Source organism: Solanum dulcamara, chromosome 4, assembly GCF_947179165.1.
Source record: "Solanum dulcamara chromosome 4, daSolDulc1.2, whole genome shotgun sequence".
In the NCBI taxonomy this organism is placed as follows: Eukaryota; Viridiplantae; Streptophyta; class Magnoliopsida; order Solanales; family Solanaceae; genus Solanum; species Solanum dulcamara.
In genome coordinates, this window is record NC_077240.1 from 854,120 (window position 1) to 880,092 (window position 25,973).

At 34.8% G+C, this 25,973-nt stretch overlaps 4 protein-coding genes across 6 annotated transcripts; 3 read left to right on the plus strand and 1 right to left on the minus strand.

Annotated features, from left to right (window-relative positions):
• Positions 1-3,134: 3,134 nt before the first annotated feature.
• On the plus strand, positions 3,135-10,294 carry LOC129885301 (translation initiation factor IF3-1, mitochondrial). 3 transcript variants are annotated; one of them, XM_055959531.1, is made up of 8 exons: positions 3,135-3,392; positions 3,486-3,576; positions 4,713-4,804; positions 6,228-6,323; positions 6,888-6,944; positions 7,376-7,444; positions 8,726-8,794; positions 8,899-10,294. In XM_055959531.1, the coding sequence occupies exons 1-8, from the start codon at positions 3,180-3,182 to the stop codon at positions 9,760-9,762; spliced, it is 1,551 nt and encodes a 516-aa protein (XP_055815506.1). In that variant the 5' UTR covers positions 3,135-3,179; the 3' UTR covers positions 9,763-10,294. The 3 variants fall into 3 exon arrangements, with proteins under 3 accessions (XP_055815506.1, XP_055815507.1, XP_055815508.1); XM_055959532.1 differs by having other exon boundaries at positions 4,737-4,804; XM_055959533.1 differs by lacking the exons at positions 3,135-3,392; positions 3,486-3,576 and adding an exon at positions 3,949-4,096 and having other exon boundaries at positions 4,737-4,804.
• A 1,611-nt stretch (positions 10,295-11,905) lies between these two features.
• On the plus strand, positions 11,906-16,491 carry LOC129885302 (probable 26S proteasome non-ATPase regulatory subunit 3). Its single transcript, XM_055959534.1, has 8 exons — positions 11,906-12,161; positions 12,386-12,576; positions 13,430-13,567; positions 13,663-13,799; positions 13,990-14,044; positions 14,128-14,238; positions 14,900-15,139; positions 15,699-16,491. Exons 1-8 carry the CDS (start codon positions 12,083-12,085, stop codon positions 16,209-16,211), a joined length of 1,464 nt encoding a protein of 487 aa, XP_055815509.1. The 5' UTR covers positions 11,906-12,082; the 3' UTR covers positions 16,212-16,491.
• A 1,614-nt stretch (positions 16,492-18,105) lies between these two features.
• On the plus strand, positions 18,106-21,405 carry LOC129884441 (probable 26S proteasome non-ATPase regulatory subunit 3). The gene is made up of 8 exons (XM_055958737.1): positions 18,106-18,275; positions 18,832-19,022; positions 19,284-19,412; positions 19,501-19,637; positions 19,708-19,762; positions 19,848-19,958; positions 20,139-20,375; positions 20,857-21,405. The coding sequence occupies exons 1-8, from the start codon at positions 18,113-18,115 to the stop codon at positions 21,295-21,297; spliced, it is 1,464 nt and encodes a 487-aa protein (XP_055814712.1). The 5' UTR covers positions 18,106-18,112; the 3' UTR covers positions 21,298-21,405.
• Positions 21,406-21,644: 239 nt separating this feature from the next.
• LOC129885303 (uncharacterized) lies at positions 21,645-25,465 on the minus strand. Its single transcript, XM_055959535.1, has 5 exons — positions 25,304-25,465; positions 25,099-25,195; positions 23,755-23,833; positions 23,354-23,435; positions 21,645-22,076 (listed from the first exon to the last, which is right to left on the minus strand). The coding sequence occupies exons 1-5, from the start codon at positions 25,334-25,336 to the stop codon at positions 21,936-21,938; spliced, it is 432 nt and encodes a 143-aa protein (XP_055815510.1). The 5' UTR covers positions 25,337-25,465; the 3' UTR covers positions 21,645-21,935.
• Between the last annotated feature and the right edge of the window lie 508 nt (positions 25,466-25,973).

The window sequence follows — 25,973 nt, forward strand, 5'->3', positions numbered from 1 at the left end:
GTAATTAAATTACTACTAACCAATTGACTAGTTCCATGTCCCATCATTAATTATCCTTAATAGTACCTAGTAATCAATATATATTGAAAATTTCCCTTCATAAAATAATTATTTGTGAGAATATATAATTGTATGTGTGTATCACATTCTACTCTTTCATATATGACATGTATTAGAAAAGGAAAGAGCTATAAAACAATCATTTGTTTAATTAATGCTTAATATATTTTGTTCTTTCTCTATTTATTGTTATTTTTTGTATATTCTGCTTATACATGTTACACCAAGTGAAATCACCAAAATACCTCTAAACGAAAAAATGCTCGCACAATATATTATTCTTAATTTTTTTGGTCAATCTGAGGCCGAAATATCGATCAGAAAAAAAATTATGTGGGAAAGTGGTCTTGATTGAATTTTAGACCAATCGAGTCAAAAGATAATTTTTCGAGGCAAAAGAGTGCACGACAGGCCCCCACCTAGTTCATTTTCTCACTTTGTTCACAAAACACATTTAGCAAGTACGTTTTATGTGTTGCATGACTTTTACACATAAATCGCATTTGTCAAATACGATTTATGTGTATTTTTTTTCGTACGTTTTTCAGTTCAGTAAGGGGTATTTTATTTTATTTTTCAACCCCTCCTATACTTAACCCATGATTGATATAGGCCTTTTTCGACTTTATAAGGGTTTCTAAACTCATTCCTTAGACTTTTTACGCATTCAAGCAAAAGAAACTAGGGTTAAGGAGAGGGGAAAGAGCTAGGGTTCAAGGATTTTAAGAAAGAATCTTTGTCAGCTTGATTATTTGTTTTCATCCCAGGTATGTAAGGCTAAATTAAAGCATGAACCTTGTTCTTCCATGTGATCCATAATTGTGATAGGTTGATTTACGAATGAATTGAGTCCCCATGATTGTGTTTCTTGAGATTTTTCTTAAATTTAACATATTTTACATAATATTACGTAATTGATGTTTTTCTTCTACGAAAGTATTTCTTGAACAGATGATTTAAACTACTTATTTCAAAACCTTAATCGTATTTTAAGTAATATTGGATGCATATGCCTAAAGATTGAGTCTAGAACCTTAAACTTGTGAATATATGATTGTGATTGAGATGTGAGCATGATGATAGCCTTGATGAAACTTGATAGTCCTTTATACTTTCATAATTGAACCCAATTGAATGGTCTCAACTGAATGTTGTCAAATGATCGTCCCAACTACTCTTAAATGAATGATTGGGAATAATTAAGATATTGATTGGTTGAAAGGATTGATGGGATAGAACTGATGAACTGATAAGAGTCCATATGAGACTTATTGATTAGTTGATTGGAATTGATTGTCTTGTGAGCATTAAGTCTTGGGAGGAGTATCGAGCAACAAATTGGATAAGAGTAAGTAACAACTTGAACTCAATAACTATGTTGCCAAATGTAGGAGAGGATTGAACCGTTAAGTCAGATGTTTCCTTATTTTATTGTCCTGACATGATAGGACTTGATTGATTGTTGGATCCATGATTGGTTGATTTGTTTTTTACCCTGGCAAAATATTGGACGGTTGTGGCAACAACAACGAGCTTATTGTACGATCGTTGGTTCATAAGTGATTGTTGTCGGATAAGAGAAAATCCATATAGGTCTTGATAGTACTTTGATTGGATTGGATTGGATTATATATGATTGGTCTCTATTTAAACCTCACTCTTGCTTTAGACTTATAACATCCTGATTCAGTTTCTCATCTTTCTGATTTGAGATGTCTGAACTGATATTATTCTACCTTGATGCATGTTTTATTCGACCATATTACATACTCGTACATTTCATAACTAACGTCCATTTGGATCCGCATCATGAAACAGACAAATTGTAGAGATCATCTTTCTGATTTATTGTGTTATTTTAATAATAAGAATAAGAATTTTATGCTTCATTTTTACACAATAAATTTCTTATTTTATTTTACGTTAGACTTAAATATTCTGGGATGAGCTAATATTAAGAATTTGAATAAATAAAAAATTATATTTTAGAACAAATAAAAAAATTAACTAATTACTAAAAGAACTCAATTTAATTAAATTTGGTTTGAGAGTAATTTTAGATCAAAAGATGGAAAGAGGAGTATCTATGAACCAAAAACAAAGGTGGAGGGTATTTTTAGACCAAAAGGTGGAGGGGAGGATATTTTTGAGCCATTTTCAATACGTTAGGGGTATTCTGAACCAAAAGGTGAAAGTGAGTATTTTTGAGCCATTTTTAATACGTTGGGGTATTCTTGGTCCTTTAAATTACGTCAAAAGTACTATAAGTCACAATAACTAACAACATGAAACATCTATGAAAAAGACATGAAATTTGGATCGACTCTCGAAATTTCATATGTGCTCCATAAATTGGGATGAAAGGAGCAATATATATTATGTGAAAATCACACAAAAGATACAATAAATTATAATAATTAACAAATTAAAATATTTTAAAATTATTTGACTCCAACTTTTATTTGTGTCACATAAATTAATAAAAAAAGTAATATATATTGGGCCCGTACTGACATGTGCATGTATTTGTGAAAAAGTAAGACTACGAATTTATCGGGCTGTAATCAACATGATTAATAAATTATTCGACATCACACATGCAATTGACATGATTTATCACATGAATACAAATATAATTGGTAACCAATGACAAGATTTTGGGAAAGTGTAGGCATATGTTAAAAAGAACTTTAAATAACATTTTTTTTTTTAGTTTATATGGTTTTAAAAATAGCCATTACGACTGATTACATGAAAAAATTGGTTAAAATTTCAGTTACGTGTGTTTCTGCATGTAGAAGCAAAAAGAGAAGCAGCGAAAAAACACGATGCACTTTTATCTTAAATTAACTAATACCGAACATTCGTGCAAAATAAAATAGCAAAGCGTATTAGTTAAATAGGACTATCAAAATAGAATTAGCTCCATGAAATTTTGATCCGACATTGAGTTCAGATAAATTGACTTCAGAAGGCCCAACTAGAAGCCCAAAAATTGAATTCAGATGAATGGATTTTATGAGGCCCAATTATATAATTGTCATATCTACAAGAATATTTCGGATCCTCCAATGGCAAGGTCTCGGAGCTAGGGCTAGAGAGTACGTGAAAGTACAACAATGGCGTTTTGGTGTAGAGTGAAGAATTCGAAGATCAAAACCCTATCAATTCATCTGAAAAGGTGTTATTTCCAATACCCTCATGGTTCCAATTCGCTCATTGCCAGTGCTTCACAACCTTTAGTTCGAGTTCTCAGTAACTCTAGCTTAACTATCCCGAAGAGTCCGTTCGAATTTTCAAAAAGTGTCAGGTGTTTCGCTGCACCTGTACAGGTACCTAAACAGTCAAGATCATGTAGTTATTTTATGTCAATCGATACGCACACGAATCTTGCGTGTAAGTTATCGGTGTAATTGGTTTGGCAGGCGAAGACGAGGAAGGAAGAGAAGGATACCAGTGGTCCTAGATTGAATCGTGAAATCACCGCAGATGTTGTTAGGCTTGTCGTTGACGAAGGTGATTTTATAATGAACTTCATTTTTATTTTTTTTTGCATTAGTCGTTGTTGTTGTTTTCTATTTGTTTCATGAAGAAGGAAGGTCGAATTTTTTACGACGCTAAGTTCGTCATAGTATTGAACATGATTTTTCCTGGAATTTGATTTCCAAATTTCAATATGGTTGTCATATCAGATGCAATCTAGAGAAACAGTCTCTTTGGAAAACTCAAAATCCTAATAAAAGCGACAAAGATCTTTGGGGTAGGAATATTTTACCGTCATATCCATAACTAGAATACTCATTTTGGTATGTTATGACTACAGTTGCTTAATGGAACAGGAAGTTGCGTGTGATTGTGAATTAAGCAGGATATAATCGTTTGACCACTTGTTTGTTGTGATAAATGGAACAGATTCAAAAGGAACACTTTAGTTGCTTTATTTTCTTAATTGCCGTGGCTGAAAACATAGCAAAGCATTTTAGCAGAGAACCAAGATATCAGCAAGAGTTTGGTGCTGGGTTAACATGTGGAGAAGGTAGAAAGCTTAATGAACATTTGAACAATTTTTTATGCGTCACAGAAAATATTAAATTGTGTTGCAAAATTGTTGAATGCTCTAATACATAACAGGCATTATATATAGTATTCAAAGCATTGTTGCTTTTGAAGTTCTGGACCAAGCTAAGGACTCCATTCATCAAGTTTGAGATGCTCTATTCCTGAACTCTACGAATTACAAAACCAGTAATCATATGAATCTGAAATTTGAACTGTAAAGCCGAATCTTAAAAAGATTGAAATGGGTCTAAATCTTAGTAGAAAATCAATTCTAACCTATTCACAAAAGAAAAAAAATCAAAATTCTGAGCTGCACAAAAACCTCAGAATACTTTTGCTTTGCCTAGATTTCTGTGTCAAACAACCCTGTGACCTAGTTATCCGAAGACATTCAATGATATGTTCATGGCCGTTTCGTTGTACACTTTTCTTGTATTACTCTGCCTTAAATTCTGTTTAAAAATATAATAAGGGAGCTTTAGTACTATGGGTTTAAGTCAAGCAGTTCGCAATGTTCGAACTGTTATACTCATGTCTCAAAATTCAATGTTGTATTAATTGCTATTATATGATACAGTTTTTGTTCCTTTCAGGTTTCATACTTTGCATTTTTGCAGGTCATCGCATAGTGTCAATACGTGAAGCTTTGGAACTTGCAAGAAGTCTCAACCTTGATTTGGTGGAGGTAAAGAAGTGCCAATCATGAGACTCATTACATGTTACCAGTTTAAAAATAAAGTAACAACAACAACCCAGTGAAATCCCACATCGTGGGGTCTGGAGTTTAAAAATAAAGTAAAATCATAAAATCGGTACAGTAACAAGAGCGATACTACTGATACGAAAGCGTACTAGGATAAACTAACACAAACATCAAATTAGTGCTTATTATAACATGAAAACACAGTGAGGAAAATAAACTTTCTTGTTGAAGACCTTGTTACCTTGGTATGGTGATGACTGAGCAAGTCTGTCATATTGATCTTGCTCGTTTCTTGTTGATAGGACAGTTGGTCCCTAGATCATTCTTTCCTTTCCTGAATTCTGCACTCTTCATTTCATGTATTGTATTATTCAATTCTGTACTCACCATTTGTGATTCACGTCAAAGCAGCTCAATATGCCTTTAAGTGTCGCTAACAAGAAAAATCACAAAGAACTGAATATATCAATGTGGTGGACTTTATTTTGGTTTTGTTGTCAACTCATCTGCAATAGACACTAAAAACTCCATGATTCGAAATCTCCTATTAATTTGTTTCTGTTGCAATTTTGGGGTCTTGTGTACATAGGTCATTGGCGAAATGTGAATGATATCTGTTCATGGACTGAATAGGATGATTGTTAAGAGAAGATTTGAGTGTAAAGATGTCCAGTTTGTAGAAAAACAAAGAACTTATTGTTTTTGAAAGAAATGTATACTAAAATATTTTGTTGGCTTTCTTGCTACTAGGAGAAGATTATATTGAAAAGGTAGTCTTATTTTAACACAAGCCTTTAAGAGTAGTCTTACAACCAATTTGATGTAATATTGATATGTGAAGATGAGCTGTTTGAAGATCTAGTACGTCATCTTTGGTTACTGAAACTTACAAAATTAGGATAAGGAGGACTTACCTACTTCTGTTACTGGAAGTTGTATGCTTCCCCCTATATTCTGGCAAGACAAGAAAGCAAAATGTGAATTAATCAATTTTTCAAAGCTGCCAGTTTCAAAAAAGAATACTCAAATTTTCATTAGTGTTCTTTACTATATACCAAATGGGAGGTCAAATAAGGAAAAAGAAAGTTTGTAAAAGCGAGCTCGTTTCTTTATTCCAGATTGAAGATACTTCGAATGTGGTCTCTAATGTTACCACTTCTCTTGCCAAAAGATGTGCCTGGACCTTAATTGTCGGGAAAAAATGGCGTTGCTGATCTATTTTTCTGCAATTCTCTGTACCGTCTTCGCTTCCTCTTATATGTTCAATCCAACATTAGTAGGGAAGAGAGAAGGGAAGGGATCTAATAGGTGTATAATATGATTACCCCGATAAGGCAGAATCAATTAATAATATGTGGTTCCATCTGAGATGCTGTATTCTAATTTGGGTTTTGTGATTTTGCAGGTGGCACGGAGCAGCAAACCACCTGTTTGCAGAATTATGGACTACCACAAAGAAAAATATCAAAAACAATTGAAGGAGAGTGCTAAAAAAAGCAAGGTACGTTCTCCATTCATAATGCCTGTGTTTTTGCACTGTTGCTAGCATCAGTTAATTGGCGTTTTGTGTTGTATCTGTTTCAATCGTTAGCTTTAACATCATATGAATCTGGTATTAATAGTGAAGTTAAAATTGTTTAAGCTTGAAAGCCTACCATGTCTAGTTGAAGGTCGACTTTGGAAAAGTCTGATGGAGTCGAGATCAATGAAGCTACCTCCTTTTTTTTTTCAAGCTAATTCTTTAAAGTTACGTGACCTTAAGAATTGAGGCTTGAATCCGCTTGTTCAGCTAGTGCATCTTTATTGATGATATTCATACTTGATGTATGTTTATATTTGTTAAAAGCAGGCATTTTAATCATGCATGTCCTTTGCATAAATGGTTTTTCCTTTTCGATGCTCTGGCAGTGTTTTGTTTGCCTTGAGATAATAAGCAAGAATCAAATAAAACTGGCATGCATAAAAATCAGATGTAAAGGGGCACTGTGCAGTGGTTAGGAATCCCTTTGCCTCTGTTTCAATTAATTATTTTTCAACACTTGATTTTTCTTGTAATATTTTGCAGTCTGAGTTAACTTTGAAGAAGGGAGATTGTAAAGAAGTCCGATTTGTTGGTAAAATTGTAAGTCTCTTGCTTGTTTTCCTCCTTTTATAGCATTCCTCTGAGCTATCTTGATTTTTCAGATCCAGTTCCTTGCGCATGACCAACTAAAATAGAACTAAGACTTTTGTCAAAGTCTGCACAAAAAATTGGTATTTCTTATTGAATCAATGACTAAGCTGATTGGTTTTGGGTAGTTGATTACTTGAATAGAAGAAACTTAAAGAGGATACTCACCTTTTGAGGAATATAAAACCATGGAAGCACACCACATAGTTGAAAATTGTTTTGAGATTTTGTTATAAAAAAAATAAATATTGTTTGAGATTCTGCAGTTCTTAGTTACGATGCAACAACAAAACAACATATCCAGTGTAAACTCACAAGTGGGGTTTGGGATCTCAATTACGATGCATTGAAACTAATTTTGGGATCTCTCTCCTCTATTGCAGGAAAAAAAAGACTTGCAAATTAAAGCAGATACAGTTAAACGAATGATGGAGCGTGGCTATCGGGTGAAGGTACTTACTTAGCCTTTAAAATTCTCACCCAAATAAAACAAACAAAAAGGACAGACACGCAGGAAAAAAGCCTCTCAATGTTGTGTTTTCTTGTTTGGCTGCATGTATGTTCAAAATTTTCTTTTGCATCATGTTATCCTCTGTTTTAAGAAACAATTGCAAAAAAAAAGAGAGGGTCTTTTTTTTTTTTTTTTGGCCCCAGGGCTTTGGTCTAGCAGTAAGAGTGCGACATGTGATGTGTGTAGAGGGACGACCCATTATCTACCTAGTTTCTAAACGTGCTCCACCGACCCTCAGAATTTGTCGATTATCAGAAAACATGAAATGATGTCTTGTTAAATGATCAATTTTAACTCATTAAAAAAGGACAAATGAGGAAAATATCTCCTCATTCTCACTCGGGCTTCAACATATTCTTGGTGGCTCACAAAAGATAGAAGATCTCATTTAATTGACGAGGTAAAAGCTTGAAGATAATCAATTGCTAAACTTAGAGATCGAAATTTGAAGACCATCACATGCTTTAAGATATCCTTTTTTGTGCATGTTTTTAAGGTTGACAGGCTGGTTTGGCACTACATGCATTTGAATTTTGCTGACTTTAACTCAATCTACTTGCATATGTTTCTTGGATTTTCCGGAAATATATTAAAGGCGCTTTTGGGTAGATGCTTGTTTCACTACGCCCTCCGTTCCTGAATACTTGTCATTTTTTTTTTCACACCCCTTGAGAAAAACATTAAGTAGAAGGTATTTTAACTAAATTATCCTTATTTATTATTCCTATTAATTTAGTACTTCTTTCTTTTGTGCCATATTAATATCTCTCCATTTTTATGACTAAGGGTAAATGTGGAAACAAACAACTAATTATATCTTGGTTTTCTAAAATGACAAGTATTTAGGACAGAGGGAGTACTCTTTTCTATATGATATCTTCTGTGACGATCATTATGGAGCTGAGCCAGTCTGCTGTGGCATGCATATTTGGAAAACTAGGGTGCATAATAAGCAACCTGAATGTGGGTCTTCTGCTGTTTACCTGAAGCTTGGCTTCGAGAAAGTTCAATAAAATTGTATTTGTTACATTCTGAAAAATCTAAACCAGTTTTGGAGGGTATTTTGGCAGCAAGGGCATGTTTTTTCAAATGTGACATTGATTCTTGAGGATTTATTGTCTGCAATGTTTTTTTCTAAAGCAGATAATGTATATTTGGTTCTCCATTTATCAAATGAACCCTGCAAATATAATCAATTATGATCGTTTGTGTTCCTGAACAGTGTACAGCCATGTCCATGGGCGATGGAGGAGAGGATTTGGGAGCAGTGCTATCACGTTTCTCTCCTCTGGTATGATATACTGGTATTCTGTTTGTAGCATCCTGTGCGAAGCTATTGTTAATTGTTGTTTTGTTATTTTGTGCTGTGCACGGGATGCGTGTTGTTTTCTTTAGATTGAAGATGTTGCGTATGTTGAAAGTGGACCAAGAGTGGAGAAAAAACAGGCATATATTGTTGTCAGGCATGTTAAGTTTGGTCCATCAAAGAAAGGCTCTGGAAAGAAAGCGTCAAAAGAATACAAGACTGCCATCTCTGCAGAGGATTGTAACGAATCAGCATCAGTAGCACCTGAAAGTTTTTTACAATCGAAGCAAAATTGTGATACTTCTGAATCTAGCATTGAAAGTGACGATGATAGCTGTGTGGAAGCAATGACTGATGAAGATATTGATAACGCCAGAGCAGATTTTGCAAGCGTTAGACGTGCGCATGATTCTTCTCGAACCGAAACAACTGTGCCTTTGTCTGGAGGGCAAAGAAGTTTCAGAAGAGAATCAGGAAACACATTGCAGGGTCCGTCAGGGGAAGAAAACAGGTATAGAAGAGACCCAAGTTCGAGGAGTACAAAGTTGGCGGACACCATATCTGATATAGGAAGGCAAGTACCATTGGACCGGAGTACTTTGTCACATACTAGAGACCTTGGATCTCAATTCCCGAGGAAGTCTCCCGAGCAACATTCTTCTCAGTCTAGTGGTCGAAGTTCTCCATCGTCTGGTTTTGGTATTTTTAGCTCTCCGCAGGCAGACAGGACCCCGGGCAACGAGAACAATGTTGCCACACAGAATAGGTACAAGAAAAGCGAGCAGTTCAATTCTGGAAGGAACTCTAGTGCTTCAGATCCTAGAGGTTTACCTATGGGTAATGCTCAAGCTAGAAGACCTGATCTTGGTAGGAGGGATGGTCAAGGGAAATACCCAGTCTTTGGTGACAGTGCGAACATGAAGCCAGACCACAGCTCGGAAACTCAACGCTAAGTTGTTGAAATGATATAACGTGCTTCCAAATTTAGTTTCTACATTTTGAGCAGAGCAAATAATCTGATATACAGTACAACTTAGGCTGATTTTTTCTTTTACCATGTCAGCCACTCCCTCATTCAGCGATCTTGATAAGCAGAATACGACAAGTGTTTGGTATGACATTCATTCTTTTGAATATTCAGGATTTCCTGGTGACCTCGAAACTGGTGGTGCATATGCCTAGTCTCCTCGTCAATTTGTTTGTAATTCAATACGTTAACATTATGTGTAATGTCTATTGATATCTCTGTTAGATGGAAATATATGTTCTTATTGTTCTTCGAGAGGCAATGAAACAATACTTCCTCTGTTTCAAATTAGCTGTATTACTTTTAGGTCCGTTTAGTTATGATGTCATAAGTTATACTGGGATTAGTTTTTATTGACAATTTGGTTTGTCATATACAAAATAATATGTATTGTATAATTTCTAAGAATAAGTTGTTTATTTACAAAAATACTCTCCATCTTATTTAGTTTTTTATACTTTCTTTGCTAGCTGTAGTTATTCATTCTTAAAAATAAATTTTTTATTTTTTTAGCTTAAATATTTTTGTGTGTGCATTATCATGATTGTGCCATGTGTTTTTAAATATAAAACTTCAATTTTATTTAACTTAAAAATAAAATTTTTATCTTATAAGTTTATTAAAGTAAAAGAGATTTAATTGTTGATGTCACTTCATTTAAGCATATATCACTTCTATATTGTAAAATGTTAAGGTTATCTTTATCTTAATTGATATATAAATATAAATTTCAAGTGATTTAATGACTATTTAATTAAAAATACATAATTCAACATGGAGTGAACATTTTAAGAGAGATCAAAATATAAATAAACATAAGAATTAGTTAAATAAATTCAACGTATAATATACTCATAAATAAATAATATATTTATATAGTGTAATTTTTTAATGAAAAAATATATTATTTTATAAAAATAATGAATAGTGAAGGTTATTATAAATGGTATTAAAAATTATTTGAATATAAATGAATGCAAAAGTGATGTATAAAAGAAGGTTTAAGAGGGTACTTTTGTTATTTTACATTTTATTCCGATATAAGTTAATTCAGTATTAGTATTCCACGCACAAGTAGGAATAACTTATTCCAGTCATAATTATTAATTCTGGAATAAGTTATCCATATTTTGTAACCAAATAAAGAACTGAGGAGTACTTATACCCGTTCATATTTATGCTTTTTTAAGTTTTTACTCCTTTTGATATGGTAATTAGGTAAAAGAGTGGCTGGTTGAAGGAAAAAGAAAGCCAGATAATCCAGGGAATCAATGTCCCCCAAGTCATTAGACTTCCAGAGAAGAGGAGTCCGGTCGCCATTAAACCCCTTCTAGGAAATTGAGGGAATATCCAATCCAATTGCGATGCTCATGCTTATTTTGGTCGATTGATCTTCCAAAATGCTAATTTCAACAACTCTCGTTCGTACACATCTTCTCTTTGTTTCCCGTGCCTTTAGTGAGTTAGAGATAACGTCTTCACCATTAGATATTGCATTAAAAGCTTCTATTGCATCAAAAAAACCTTGATAGTTTTCAAATAAATCTAATATTGGGCCAAGCCTTGCCAGCCAGTAATAGCCGAAGGCATAAATGGGAGAGATAGGCAGGAGGAGATTATTATGTGCTAAATTTTTTTTTTTTTGACAAAATATATTTATAATTTGTTCAACATTTAACATGTTAGTTAGCGTTTAAAAAAACACATAAAAAAAGTAGATCTACATTCTCAAGCCCTAGCATTACAAATTTGGTGTCATAAGTCAATCAAGACATTTAAATCATTCACTAGTGTTATCTTGATGAATTTAATTAGGTCTATTAGTTATTATATATTCTAAGAAAATACTTAGGCATAATATATTAATACAATTTTTTTATTATTATTGTTCACACATGACATGACAATTGTTACAACAAACATAAGGCAAACATTGAATCTTTAGAGAGGACCTTCGATACTTTGGTGTAGTATTTTCAAAATTTGATTTCAATAATTTGGTACCATAAATCAAATATCAATACTACCTATTATTTTCTTTTATCTTTGTTTTAACCTTTTCACTAGACACACAATCTAACGTAAGCAGCAAGAAATAGAGAGAGTTAAAACGAAAATAAAAAAGAGGAGCATGGGCAAAATAGTCAAAAAGAGGGTTTGCGGTGTGTTGTGAGGTTTATCAGAGCATCGACTCGCTGAATTGAACATTGTTGATACTTTCTTTATCGATTTCTTCTGCAAGAAAGATGACTCAAGATGTGGAGATGGCGGAGCAAGCACCTCCTTCCAATTCCGTTTCATCTGTTGACCCTTCTGTTTTCCAGCGTAAGTTCAATCCATCTGTAATTTATGTCATATCGTCTTTATCGATCTAATCTCTTGTTTTTATCGTTTGGGTATGCTTATTTTGATAGATCAATTTTAGGGTTTTGGGTGTTGGGGTTTTTTTTGGGAGGAAATTTCTAATTTGATAGATCTGAGTGGGGTTTCGGAAGTAAGATAATCAAATGTGGAGTTTATTTAAGGTTTTTTTTTGGGTGTTTTCTCAGATTTGAAGGAGATAGCATCGTTGATTGAGACTGGAGCATATGCTCGTGAGGTGCGGAGGATTTCGAGAGCTGTGAGGCTGACTATGGTACTGAGGAAGAAGCTAAATGCATCTTCACTATTTGCTTTCCTCAATTATGTTCTAGTGCCTGGATCCGAGGTGCATTCCCGGCTATCTTCCTTCCTACCCAAGGTAATCTTTGAAACTTCCAGAGAGTTAAAATGGACTTTAAAGGCACTGTTTGGAAATGAGAGCAAATGATATGATTATAATGCTAGATTTACCTGGCTCAGATATGAAATGATATGTCTTCTCCATTTGTGCTATCTTTAAGCATTATGTATTTTTTTTGAAGCGTAAGATATCTCTCTACGATCATGAATAAGCCACCATTGATGTGTAAATATTCAAAATTATCAATGGACTTATCTCCTCTAAATCCTGAGCTAACCGAGGTAATGCAATTATGTGGCTACACACGGGATTGGCCTTTCTGGCCATGTTTTGCAATCTCTGTTTTTTTTTTTTTCAGTCTAGGAGTTTCATGTTGTATATTATCCTTAAAACAGTGCTCTTTTGTTCAGCAAGATATGTATGTCAGTAAAAAATATAGAGGAGAGAACCTCTAGTCTTACCAAATTATTGGACTTGTCTCAAAAGCGAATAGAAAGAACCAAATTATTAGGTATTGAATGAAACTGCTCCATTTTAAGAAAAATAGTTATTGAGGTATCATATAGCCGATACTAACTAGTTTGGCATTGAGAACTAGAAGTAGTAGTAGTTATTGTCTATCCTATGCACCAAAGTCACCTGCAGGACTTGTGGAGCATTGCTTGAAATTTGTCTGGAGGTTGGTGGAATTATTGTATGCACTTAACTTTCATTTGGGTTCACAGAGTTCAGAATACCCTTGATATTTCTCCTTAGCAGCAAGTGAAACAGTAAATGAGGTTCTGATGGGAACATTTTGGAAATGGTAGAGTGGTGTATGTGATGAGGTTACCTATTGGTTCTTTGCTTTAAATTATTTTCTTTCTTACAGGAAGATGAACATGATATGGAAGTTGATACTGCACCATCCGGAACTCCGGCACCAGTCAAGAATCATTTGCCAGAGCTTGAGATCTATTGCTACTTGCTTGTTTTGATATTCTTAATTGATCATAAGAAATACAATGAGGTGGAATAAAGTTACATGTTCTATTTCATATTACCTTTTTTCATGTTAAGTTTTTGCTTTCATGGAATTACAAAATATTCCTGGTCTACTTTCAGGCTAAGACGTGCTCCTCAGCAAGCATTGCTCGTCTAAAAACTGTGAACAGGAGGACTGTTGATGTATTAGCATCTAGGCTTTACTTCTACTACTCTCTGTGTTATGAACTTACTGGTGATCTTGCCGAAATTCGAGGGTGAGTCTCAGTTCTAAATTGTTGAAGCTCTCATGTAACATCTGCGCCATGTCAGGAGAACAGGTTTTCCTGAGCTAATTCTCATCTCTCTTATGCCTACTTTATACCTCTGTCTCTCTGATAAGCCTACTTTATACTTCCATTTTGACCTTTCTGATTGTCTGTGATTGAACTTGTAATTTACCAACAGTAACCTCCTCGCACTGCATCGTATTGCAACATTACGCCGTGATGAGTTGGGTCAGGTTAGTTAATATTTTGGAGCTTTGGGTGCCTCTTTGTATTCTATATATGGTGGTTTTTACTGATACAATGATTATGGGTGCAGGAAACACTTCTTAATCTGCTACTGCGGAATTATCTTCACTACAACTTGTACGATCAAGCAGAGAAATTGAGGTCAAAGGCCCCACATTTTGAAGCTCATTCAAATCAGCAGGCAATTTTCCATCTGTGTTCATCTGTTTTTAAGATGCATTATGGTTTTTTCTTAGATATTCCTCTCACTATTGTTGATACTTGATCTCCACCATGGTGTTAGGTTTATAGATAACTGCTGTATTTTTGGGAATGCTTATTCTAGATTGATATCAGTATATTTCATCTTTGAGATCAGTGCAAGGATCTATGTCAACTTTTTAACTTTTAGGTAGCTTGATTTTAGTGGTAGCTCAACTTGATTTTAGCAGTTAATGACTAGTTCACTTGCTCTTTTCATTTTTTATTGCTGTAATTTGCTCAAAGAATTTGTCAAATGTTTGTTCTTGCTAATTGATACTCCTTGAACTTTTGAGGTGGCTTGATTTTAGTGGTAGCTACTTGATTTTAGCAGTTATTGACTAGTTCACTTGCTCTTTTTTTTTTATTGTTATAATTTGCTCAAAAGATGTCTAAAATGTTTGTTCTTGCTAATTGATCATTTAACTTTTGAGGCGGCTTGATTTTAGTGGTAACTCAACCTGATTTTAGTAGTTATTGATTAGTTCACTTACTCTTTTCAATTTTTATTGTTGTAATTTGCTCAAAGAATTTGTTTAAAGTGTTTGTTCTTGCAAATTGATCCTCCTTTACTAAGGTCCCTTCTTTCTCGTATCTTTCAGTTCTGCCGATACCTCTTTTACCTTGGAAAGATCAGAACAATCCAGCTGGAGTACACTGATGCTAAAGAATCTCTTCTTCAAGCTGCTCGCAAAGCTCCTCAGGCTGCTCTTGGTTTCCGAGTGCAATGCAATAAGTGGGCTATTATTGTCCGGTTATTACTTGGAGAGATTCCAGAAAGGACTGTTTTTATGCAGAAAGGCATGGAGAAAGCACTAAGGCCATACTTTGAGCTGACAAATGTACGTATGACGCTAATAAACTTCAAAAGTTTGTTTTTGTGGGTCATATTATGAGATCTTATGTATCAAAGTTGACTTTATTGGAGTTGTTATATCTTGGAAAAAGGGTAGCTCAAGATTTCTTTGCACGCCTTTTGGGTTATTACATCACATATTTTGGAGATATCTATTTTGCGTATCTGCGTAGAAGCAGACTCAGGTGTACATGTGACTAGAAATGTATATCTAACAATATGTAGCATATTGCAGAGTATAATTTGAATGCATTGTTTGTAGCATGAGGCATTCTTTCATAAGAGATTTCATTTACTTGCCCAATATACTAAAGACGTGTGTGAACTATCATGAGACCTGTCTGGTATGGAGAAGTTGACTGGCCTTTTTTTCTTTTATTTTTCTTTGAAGAATCTATGTTTCATGTGTCATGGGGGGGGGGGGGGGGGCAACAGGTGATTCATTATGATCCTGCTTAGGAGGACATTCCTCCTCCCCAGTGGGTCCTTTTATTGATTCCCTATCAAATCCTGAATTATATGGATTAATATTGTCGGTTTTTCAGGCTGTTCGCATAGGAGATCTGGAGTTATTTAGGAATGTTGCCGACAAGTTCTCCAGCACTTTTGGTTCAGATCGAACCAACAATTTGATTGTGAGACTCCGGCATAATGTCATCAGGACTGGACTACGCAACATCAGTATCTCATACTCTCGGATCTCTCTGACTGATGTTGCTAAAAAGCTGAGGCTGGATTCTCCAAACCCTGTTGCTGATGCTGAGAGTATAGTGTCCAAAGCAATCCGAGATGGTGCAATTGATGCCACGTTGGATCATGCTAACGGATGGATGGTATCAAAGGAGACTGGAGATATTTACTCCACAAATGAGCCTCAAATTGCTTTCAACTCGAGAATTGCTTTCTGTCTTAACATGCATAATGAGGCTGTCCGTGCTCTTCGATTTCCTCCAAACTCCCACAAGGAGAAAGAAAGTGCTGAGAAGAGGAGAGAGAGACAACAGCAAGAACAAGAACTTGCTCAACACATAGCTGAAGAGGATGATGATGACTTCTGAAAAGTTTATGGTCAGCATCATTATGAGATGCTCAAGGATGATGCCTTTTTAAAGACTTCCCCGTGATTCGATATTTGAATGTTAAAACTTTGCCCTTGGTTTAAACAAATGTCTCATTTTGCAATTTCTCTTGCCCTTCTAGATTCTGATAATAGGTTTCATGTTTAAATGTGTTGCTGTTTTAGTTTTAAAAAAAAAAAAATCATTACCGTTTTTATCCAACTAGTTCTTGTTTGTACCATTCACTTTTGCGAAAAATTTGCTATCCTTTAATTTTCAAGTGTCCGGTAGTCGTACTATTTTTTCGGTAGTTGCTTGTTCTTCGACTTTTGTAGCTGCACTTTTTGGAGTTACTATTCCTTTTCTTTTTCTTAGAATGTTTTGTCATGCTTTTTGTATTATTTTATCATAATTTCTTTTTTTCAATCTGCTTTTTATCGAGCTGATCTATCAAAACAACCTCTACCTTGGACGGAGGGAGAGCCCTCCAACTCAAGCACGAAATCAATGTTGAGTCAACAATCATCGAGAGGGGTACCACCAAGCGAGATCGTCACAAGTGTGCTTGAAATCTAAGGGAAAGGGGATGGCTAATGTCCGGTACTGAGTCGAAGACTGCTAATCAGAAGAAAAAAGACGCCCTCCGTAGCCATAGTCTGGTTAATTAAAGCTAAGGGCGCTCCGTTGACTACATTTATTTGGTTTTTCCCATCTAAGGTTGAATAAGATTAGATTAGTCTCGCTAAATTCGTTTTCGAATGGCTCATCGATGGAATTAGGCTTCGTTCGAGCTCCAGGTTCTCTTGGAACCTTTTTCTGAAAAAGAAGGAGAATCCATTCTGTCCGAATTGCTTGCTTCCTTCCCTTCACCGGCTTTGGAATTAGCAGGGGAACTGCTTCCAAATAACTCCAAAAATAAAGAAGTCCAACGGAAGGAACTTCCTCCAGCGCCCTCACCTGATCCTGCACTTCACTGCTCGGAGAGAAATGAATTCGTCTCCAAATCATCTATTCCTTTATTATTGTTGTTAAGAAAGAAGTCAATGGAAGACTAACTAGTTCATTCAAACAGAATGGTGGTTGTGTAGTATGAAAAAAGAAAGGTTAGTCCGGCAGAAAACATCACAAATATGAAAATAAAAAGGGTGGGGTGGGGTGGAGAGAGAAAAGCTGCAAGTCACGATTTCCATATTTTAAAAATTAAAACGTGATTTAGAAAATTAATCAAATAATAAGTTATTGAACTTCATAAATGATACTAATAATAATATCTTTTTTTTTGGGATATAAATTTGTTTTTTTTTTTTTGGTATAAAAGATGATGAAGCCATGCATTGCTTGACCAAAAGGAAAGCGATTTCTTAATTCTCAATCAACGAATTTCAAAATCAGCTCCTCATTGTTAATGGATAAATATTGTCTTATACTTTACAGCCAAAGCAAGTCATCGAACCACTCCAGATAAGTTTTTCCTTTAATCTCTGTTACTAAAAAGTTTGATGACATAAATAATTTATTTTTCATTTTAAATATAGTTAGACTTAAATATTTTAATTTTTTTAGGATGAGCTAATGTTAAGAATTTGAATAAATAAAAAATAATCCTTTAGAACAAATAAAATAATTAATTAATTAGTAAAAAAATTCAATTCAATTAAAGTTGGGTTGATGGTATTTTTAGACCAAAAGATGGAGGGAAGGTATTTTTGAGCCATTTTCAATATGTTAGGGGTATTCTTGAGGGTATTTTTAGACGAAAAGAAGGATATTTTTTAGGCATATTTATGAGTCTTTTCCCTTCTTTTTACCTTTTTCCATTTAATAATTACACATCAGTTTAATTACTTCTTTCTGTCTCTATATAGGCTTAGTTTGCTTTTCAGTATCTGACAACATCAACCATGGCCTTTCTAGTTGTTATAGTATCTGTTTTCTATATTGCAATGGTTGTTGTATGGGTTTCTCAGGTTTTCTTTAAAATGAATGATCAAGAGGTTAAGGTTGAACATCAGTCACCTCCTTTTGTATATGACGACTTCTCAGTAGATCCTTCTGTCTTTCGAGGTATTTTCATCTATATATCTTCCTACATAGATAAATGGCTCGTTTACAGGTACATATCTATTATATTGTTCACGCTGGTAGGCATAGGCGTACATGCAACGTGTTGAGTCCCATATCGGTAGTGGGAGGACAATACTCACCTCATGAGCTAGTTTTTACGATTGAGTTAGGTCCAAGCAGTGGCGGACCCACCTTATGCCGAGGGTGTTCATCCGAACCCCTTCGGCGGAAAATTATACTATTTATGTATGGTTAAAATAATTTTTTATGTATATAAAGTAGATGTCGAACCCCCTTCGACTAGCTAGTGTGTCTACTTATTTAAATTTTGAACCCCCATATTTAAAATTCTGGATCCGCTACTGGGTTCAAGAGGTCCATTTTTTCTTATAAGATACGAGTATAGATAGTTCTATCCTAATTTTTAGCTGAATTGAATTTGGTAGTTAAAGTTTTGCATTTTTAACTCTTTTGGAACTAGAATTTAAGAACTACCCCTTTAGCAAGTATATTTCTTTTCATGCCTTTTTTTTTTTTTGTGTATGTGGTGGTTTAGATTTGAAGGAAGTAGTATCACTGATTGAGAATGGAGCATATAAAAGTGAAGTGAGGAAGATATACAGGGCTATGAGATTGACCATGAAACTCAGGAGCAAACTAAAGGCTTCATTACTCTCTGCTTTCCTGAACTATGTTCTTGCCCCTGATTCCGAGGTCCATGAGCGGCTATCTTCATACCTGCCTCAGGTAAATTACTAGTCAACCATTCTTTTATTTATCGATCTTGCTTTATGATTCAACGCATCGTTCATACGTCAATCTTTTTTTTGTCTTGTGCTTTGGAATCTATACATCAGTTATAGTTTTCATGTGTTGGTATTAATGTCACTGAGATAGGACAAGGATAGAGTTATTGTCAAATATGAGTGGATATCTATGTACTTGTATCATGTATTACATATTGATATGCAGTATCTGCTCTGTGAATTGTTATACTTCTTACCATAGGATAGGCATGACACTCAAGTTGATGTGGAAATGCCTGCAACAGAATCCAAACATCTGTTGCCTGAATTCGAGATCTTTTGCTACTTGCTTGTTCTAATATTTCTGATTGATCAGAAGAAATACAATGAGGTGAGTGTCTTTTACTCGGGGTCTCACTTTCATAAGGATATCTCTACTTAAACATCATGAAATTACTGAGCATTCGTTTTACCTTAAGGCTAAGGCTTGTTCCTCAGAAAGCATTGTTCATCTAAAAAGTATGAATAGTATAACTGCTGATGTTCTTGCATCAAGACTCTACTTCTACTACTCTTTAAGTTATGAACTTGCTGGTGATCTTGCTGAAATCCGAGGGTAAGTTCGTTCAATTTTTTCTTTGGCTATTACTACTGTGTTCTATCTAATAGAAACTCTTTACCAACAGTAACTTGCTTGCTCTATACCGGAGTGCAACAGTACACCATAATAATTTTAGTCAGGTTTGTGAATAATGCATCACGTCTTTGGTGTTTGTTCTATACTGAAAATTGTTCTAGCTTATGGCTTGATTATGAACTTATGCAGGAAACACTTCTTAATCTGTTGTTGAGAAATTACCTTCACTACAACTTATATGATCAAGCAGAAAAATTTTGTTCAAAGGCTCACCAAGTTGAAGCTCTTTCTAACCAACAGGTATGTTGTCTAAACCAGTTTTTCCAGAGCGTATGCACTGTTTATGAATATAACTAATATATACACCAACAATGTAAACAACTTTCACACTATCAATATATTTTAACACGTCGTAGCAGGTAACATGCCTTGTCCTCACTATGGTTTCTCTTACTGGTGTTGTCTTTATTTTCTTTACAGTATTGCAGATACCTCTTCTACCAGGGAAAGATAAAGACAATTCAGTTGGAGTATACAGATGCCAAAGATTTTCTTCAAGCTGCCCAGAAAGGTCCAACAACTGCTGTTGGTTTCCAAATACAATGCAATAAGTGGGCTGTTATAGTCCATTTATTGCTTGGAGAGATCCCTCAGAGGACTGTTTTTACACAGAAAAGAATGGAAAAAGCACTGAGACCATACTTTGAGCTGACAAATGTGAGTATTGGATAATCAAACTGAAACGCTTAGTTTTAAGCTGAAAAAATACTCCAAAAACCAGAAAATCAGTTGTGCTTTAGCTTAATGTGGCACATTGATAAGCATTAGAAAATGGACTATTATCTCCTTCTATGGCCATGGATAATCCTCACATCATGAGTTCGTTTTTGGATCTAGTTAGATAGGCCCAACGCTTTTTTTTTCTACATTGTATCAGAGCCAGACTCCTATTCTTGGTTTACCTAGTAGTGGGCTTCCATATTATGCTGTTCATTCTCCAAATACCAGCATGGGATGGAGGGAGGGCTAGTTTTGTTTGAGTCTCACATTAGTTGGTGGAATGAGTTGTGTTATTATATAGGCTAGGACAATCCTCACCTCGTAAGCTAACTTTTGAGGTTGAGTTAGATGTTGGCAAATAAATAACTTGACATATTATGAACTTTATAACTGATTATTGTAATATTTGTCTTTGCAGGCTTTTCGCGTTGGAGATCTAGAGTTACTCAGAAGAGTAGCTGAGAAATTTTCCAGCACATTCAGCCAAGACAGAACAAGTAACTTGATTATCAGACTCAGGCGTAATGTCATTCGGACAGGGCTCAGGAACATCAGTGTCTCGTACACTCGCATTTCACTGGCTGACATTGCCAAGAAACTAAAATTGGATTTTGAAAATCCAGTTGGTGATGCTGAGAACATTGTAGCCAAAGCAATTCGAGATGGTATAATTGATGCCACATTGGACCATGCAAATGGATGGTTGGTATCAAAGGCAACTGGAGATGTTTACTCCACATATGAGCCTCAAATTGCTTTTGACTCAAGAATTGTCTTCTGTCTTAATATGCACAATGAGGCTCTCCGTGCTCTTCGATTTCCTCGAGATTTGAGGAGTAAAGAAAGCGTAGCGACGTAGACAAAGGCTTTTAATAGAACCAAAATCTTGTAAAATTATCCTTTGGATTTAAGTTATACACACTCGAATTTTTACGGTATCAATGCAATTTAACTTGAAATAGTAGGTTGTCAAGTGCAGAGAATATATACTTATTCAAATTTCAAGTAATTATACTACCAACTAACAACACTTTTCACACTTTATTTCTTTAATTTCTCGAAACGTTCAACAAATCTTATTTGCACTAATATAACCTCATTTCTTTTAAGATGAGGAAAAAATGGAAAAATTAGAGAAGATTATGATCCTAATAGTATCTAGTGTTCTACGATGCAGAGCAGAATATTAAATATTTATGGTGACTCTATCAGAAAACTTCGTTTACTTGAACAAAATGCAACTGTCTAGCAAGTACATATGACCCAAAATGAAACCAGTGATTACCTATTCCACACTGTGTTCAGTAATTCTTAAAATCAATGAAATAAAATACACAGAAAGTACTTGTCTGTTTTGGTTAATGTCATGCGAGGTAGCAAATTTGACAAATACCCTTCAGCTAGTTTGCAAAAATATGCTATTCCTCCTAAATTTGTTATCAGCTTGGGGCAGAGGTAGACTGGAGTGCCTTGCAAAATGACTTCGATAGCAGTCATTCAAACAGCTGAACTCAAACCAAAAGACTTGACGATAGTGCTAACCCTTTCAGCAAAAGTTCTGGATGTTATCTTCTTGCCAGGTACATGAAATGGATTTGACACAGCATCAACATATGCGGCATGAAATTTCCTGAAAAACTGTGTCCACCAAAACAAGATTAAGCAAGCTGCTATGATAAAGGCTGATCACCACATTTCACATACAAGATATAGAAGTTAGAAATCTGGAACATAATGTGTATCAACAGTGTTTGTTCAACATATATCCATTGATATCATTCAAACAAAGTATTCCCGGTTTCCCTCGTCCCAGTTTTCACGTAGAGGTACCATTTAATCAAGCTGGAGGACTATGCAGTAGTTCATTCATGATGATAACAGTGGTTTTGTGTTTTACATTGAGAGACTGGATGTCCATTCTTTTTGTGCCATCAAAATACATTAATGTAGTTTTACGTACCAGGGACTACGTTACTGTTTTTTACTATGGAAGACTGACCCTTAGGCAAGTGGCGAACTGGTCAACCTGGGAAACTAGATTGTCTTAACAGTTCAGATGTTTGTAAGCTTTGGTTCTATGTTTTTCTTCATAAATTTTTCCTAACTGCAGTGATTTGTAAGAATGTGATAACAGTAATATCCATGAGGTCTCTGTGATGGTGAGAGGCAGTAGGTACCCTGTGAAATTAGTCGAGGTGGCCCGGAACCACAGTTATAAAAACAAAAGTAATATCCTATCATTGCTTCACTGCGCTAAACATAGGGGAGTTATGCCTTAGTTTTCAATTTAGGGAAATACGTGATGTTTATAATTCTCAAAAAATAAAAAAAGGAAATAGCTAATATTTAGATGAATATGCTAACAGCAAACCGTGATAAAGAAACCTATCCTAATGAACATTCCATTCCATTCCAAGATATAAGGTAATAAAACTGCCACTGGCTTCTTTCGACACAGACACCCAACATACTGATCCACTTGATTTTAGTAACAAAGATAATAACTGAGGAGCTCGTCAAAGAGTTACCAAGAACAAGTCATCAAATGTAACAAGATGCACTACTAAAGGATCTGAGACACAAGAGGAGTCTGTTTGTCCACGTTTTTTAGCTGTCTACCTAAATGGGTCGAGATAAAATTTTCAGATATTTATTTTGTCATAAACAATAAAGAACAAAAAAAAAAACATCATGGTCTTTCCAACATACAAATTATTTCAGAACCCTAGTCAGAAAGAAGATGAAGAATAATTCCACTTCTATCAGATTTTTATCAACCTCGGATCACTAAATTTACTACTTTAACTTGAAAATGCATTATTCCTTAGAAGGACCAGATAGGTTGGTTTGGAACAGGGAAAGAGGAAGTAAATCAACCAATATAAGAGAAAAACTAGGAGAGATTCAGCACTTACATTTCTCACATCGGCATCTCTAATATCAAGATCTGTTGTTACCAATATAAGTTTCACTTTTGTATTAGTCAAATAACCATACCTGAAAACATATCATCAGATCTATTATACATGGTGGAAGACAAGGTTAAATGTCAATGATCTTATATATTCACAAAGGTAAGTGGACTCGGGTACTATGCTTTTTATTCAGTGTATCTGCAGTTACTCATCCGGTATGGGCTACATCCATTCGTAAGCAGGATTTTGGTGAATTTCATAAGATCAATATGAAACAGCCACCACACCCATTTTACACAGATCAAGAGTTTATGTAACATAGCTCAAAAATCATACCACCAAATCTGCACCACCAAAAAAAAGAGCTTCTCTATGAAGAGAGATTAAGAGTATTTACTTACACTTTGTAGTTTTCAGTTGGATATAGAAGGCCAAGAAATGTCTCGTTCAGAGTGGGGCTGGATTTTTTTGGATTGTTCACTGTAATAAACAACAGATGAGTTGTCAAAAAGTAACAATGCTAACTAAGTGTTGATATCATTGTGTTAATTAAGCAAAATTCTCAGTAAAATAATAAATGGCTAGAAAATATTTAAGTCCACAAAGTACAATCAAGCGATAAGAACTGTATAACACAATCCCATTGTCCTGGATTTTAGAGTAAATTCTCTTCTCCTATTAAAGAGCTAATTTGTTCACGGAAAACAGGATGTCTGATACGTCAAGTAGCAGGTAGTGAAACTGTCAGTCGATAGTTGTCTGACTGTCCAATATTCTCTGGTAAACCAAGACTTTATTCATGAAGCCATAACAGGTCAGGATCATGATTGTGTTTAGAAAAAACAGCTCCATTTGCAGCAGCTTCCTTTTAGTTTCCACACAATACATCACAACAGAATCAAATCTTTTATGAACTGTATGCCTTGACAAGAGACCTAAACCTAGTAAAGTCTCTGCTGCCATTCAGTAATGTAAGATCTAATAGTAGTCCATTAACTTGATTAAGATTTTGAGACTATCTAACAGTATTCCCCAGCTGCTATTCATTATCCAAGTACTTTGACTTCTTCTTTCTGATTTAGTAATTTGACTATGGGACTTGACGTTTAAAAAGATGTTATCCTTTTCCCCTTTATTTTCCAGATAAGTAAAAAGGATGGTATCTAGAGAAGACTTTCAACTCAAATGCTACTTTTCAAAAAAAAAATCCACTGCGATCACACCTTGTGTTTGAAGGAAAGTTTAATTGATTTTGTTTACTGGTTCTGCAATTTGATTGCATTTTACCAGAGATAATCAAATATAGAACAAAAATAAACGAAAGACAGCTTCTTTAGCCACACAAATGCAGATAACTGTATCATTCAACAGTTTTCTGATCCAGATCTTATTCGAAGTACTTGCTTTACAATAAGGAAGGATCTCCTGAATGAATAAAACTAACTAGCTATAATCTCCTGATGAATAAAACTAACTAGCTACGATTGGCTCTAATTATGCACATTTTGCCTCAAAAACCCTAATTATACTGGCACAGATCTTTCCAAACCCAGACAAACCATAGTTAGGAATCAAGTGTAATTTTTTTAATACTAGTAGCTAAACTAAGTTCATTTCTTATAGCTAAAATCAAGTACCGCAAGATATTACAGCGTCAGATCAAATGATAGTACAACTTTAAGCTAGATCAGCAAAAATCAGATGATAGGTGTTTGCTTTTGTGTTTATTGGTGAGAAATGAAAACCTCTTTCGTCGACAACATCAAGGGAGCAATGAACAATGTGATGAAGCTTTAGGGCATCATCTGCTTCAGTGAAGCTCTGTATGTAAAGCGGATTGTTCTGTATCACATAATCAATTTTTTTTTAAAAAAAAACGTCAATAATAATAATATCTAATTCAGTTGTTAAAAGACGAAAGAGTAAATTGAAAGAGGATAAGTCAAGTACTTGGTGACCGACGACGGCAACGCAAACGATCATCTTCTCCGACGGGAAGATCACCGGAAAGAAGAAATTTACAGTCTTCCCAGCTGTGCAAATCTGGTAATTCCGAGGGCTCCCCGATTTTATTTAACGAGGATCCGTCAAAAATAATTAATACTTCTGTTATTTGAAAATCAATTTATTTTTCTTAAAGCCACGATTTTTTAAAAATAAATTAATTATTAATTCGTTGTAATTAATATTTTTATGCATTTTCAGCGTACAAAATATTTTTTTATGCAATCTCAGATTTTTAATTTTCTCATTTATAAGCATTCAAAAAATTTATAAGTGTTTGTTGTTTTAAATTTTAATCATGTTGTAAACAATTTATAAATGCCCATAATACAGCCAACTATAGGGAGGAGTTGGGAAGAGCAAACAATGCGAGGGTAGCTGATTTTCGTATAGATGGCCAATGGAACATCGATATGCTAAATCAGTTGGCACCAGCGCAGCTCGTTCCTCTCATTACTTCTTTCACACTTCAGCTGCAAGGAAACACACCGGATCAGGCCATTTGGAAGCTGAATACCAATGGGAACTTCACATGTTCCTCGGCATGGCAGCTTGTGAGGGAACACCGGACCAAGACACTATCCGACCATTACACTTGGCACAAAAACATCCCCTT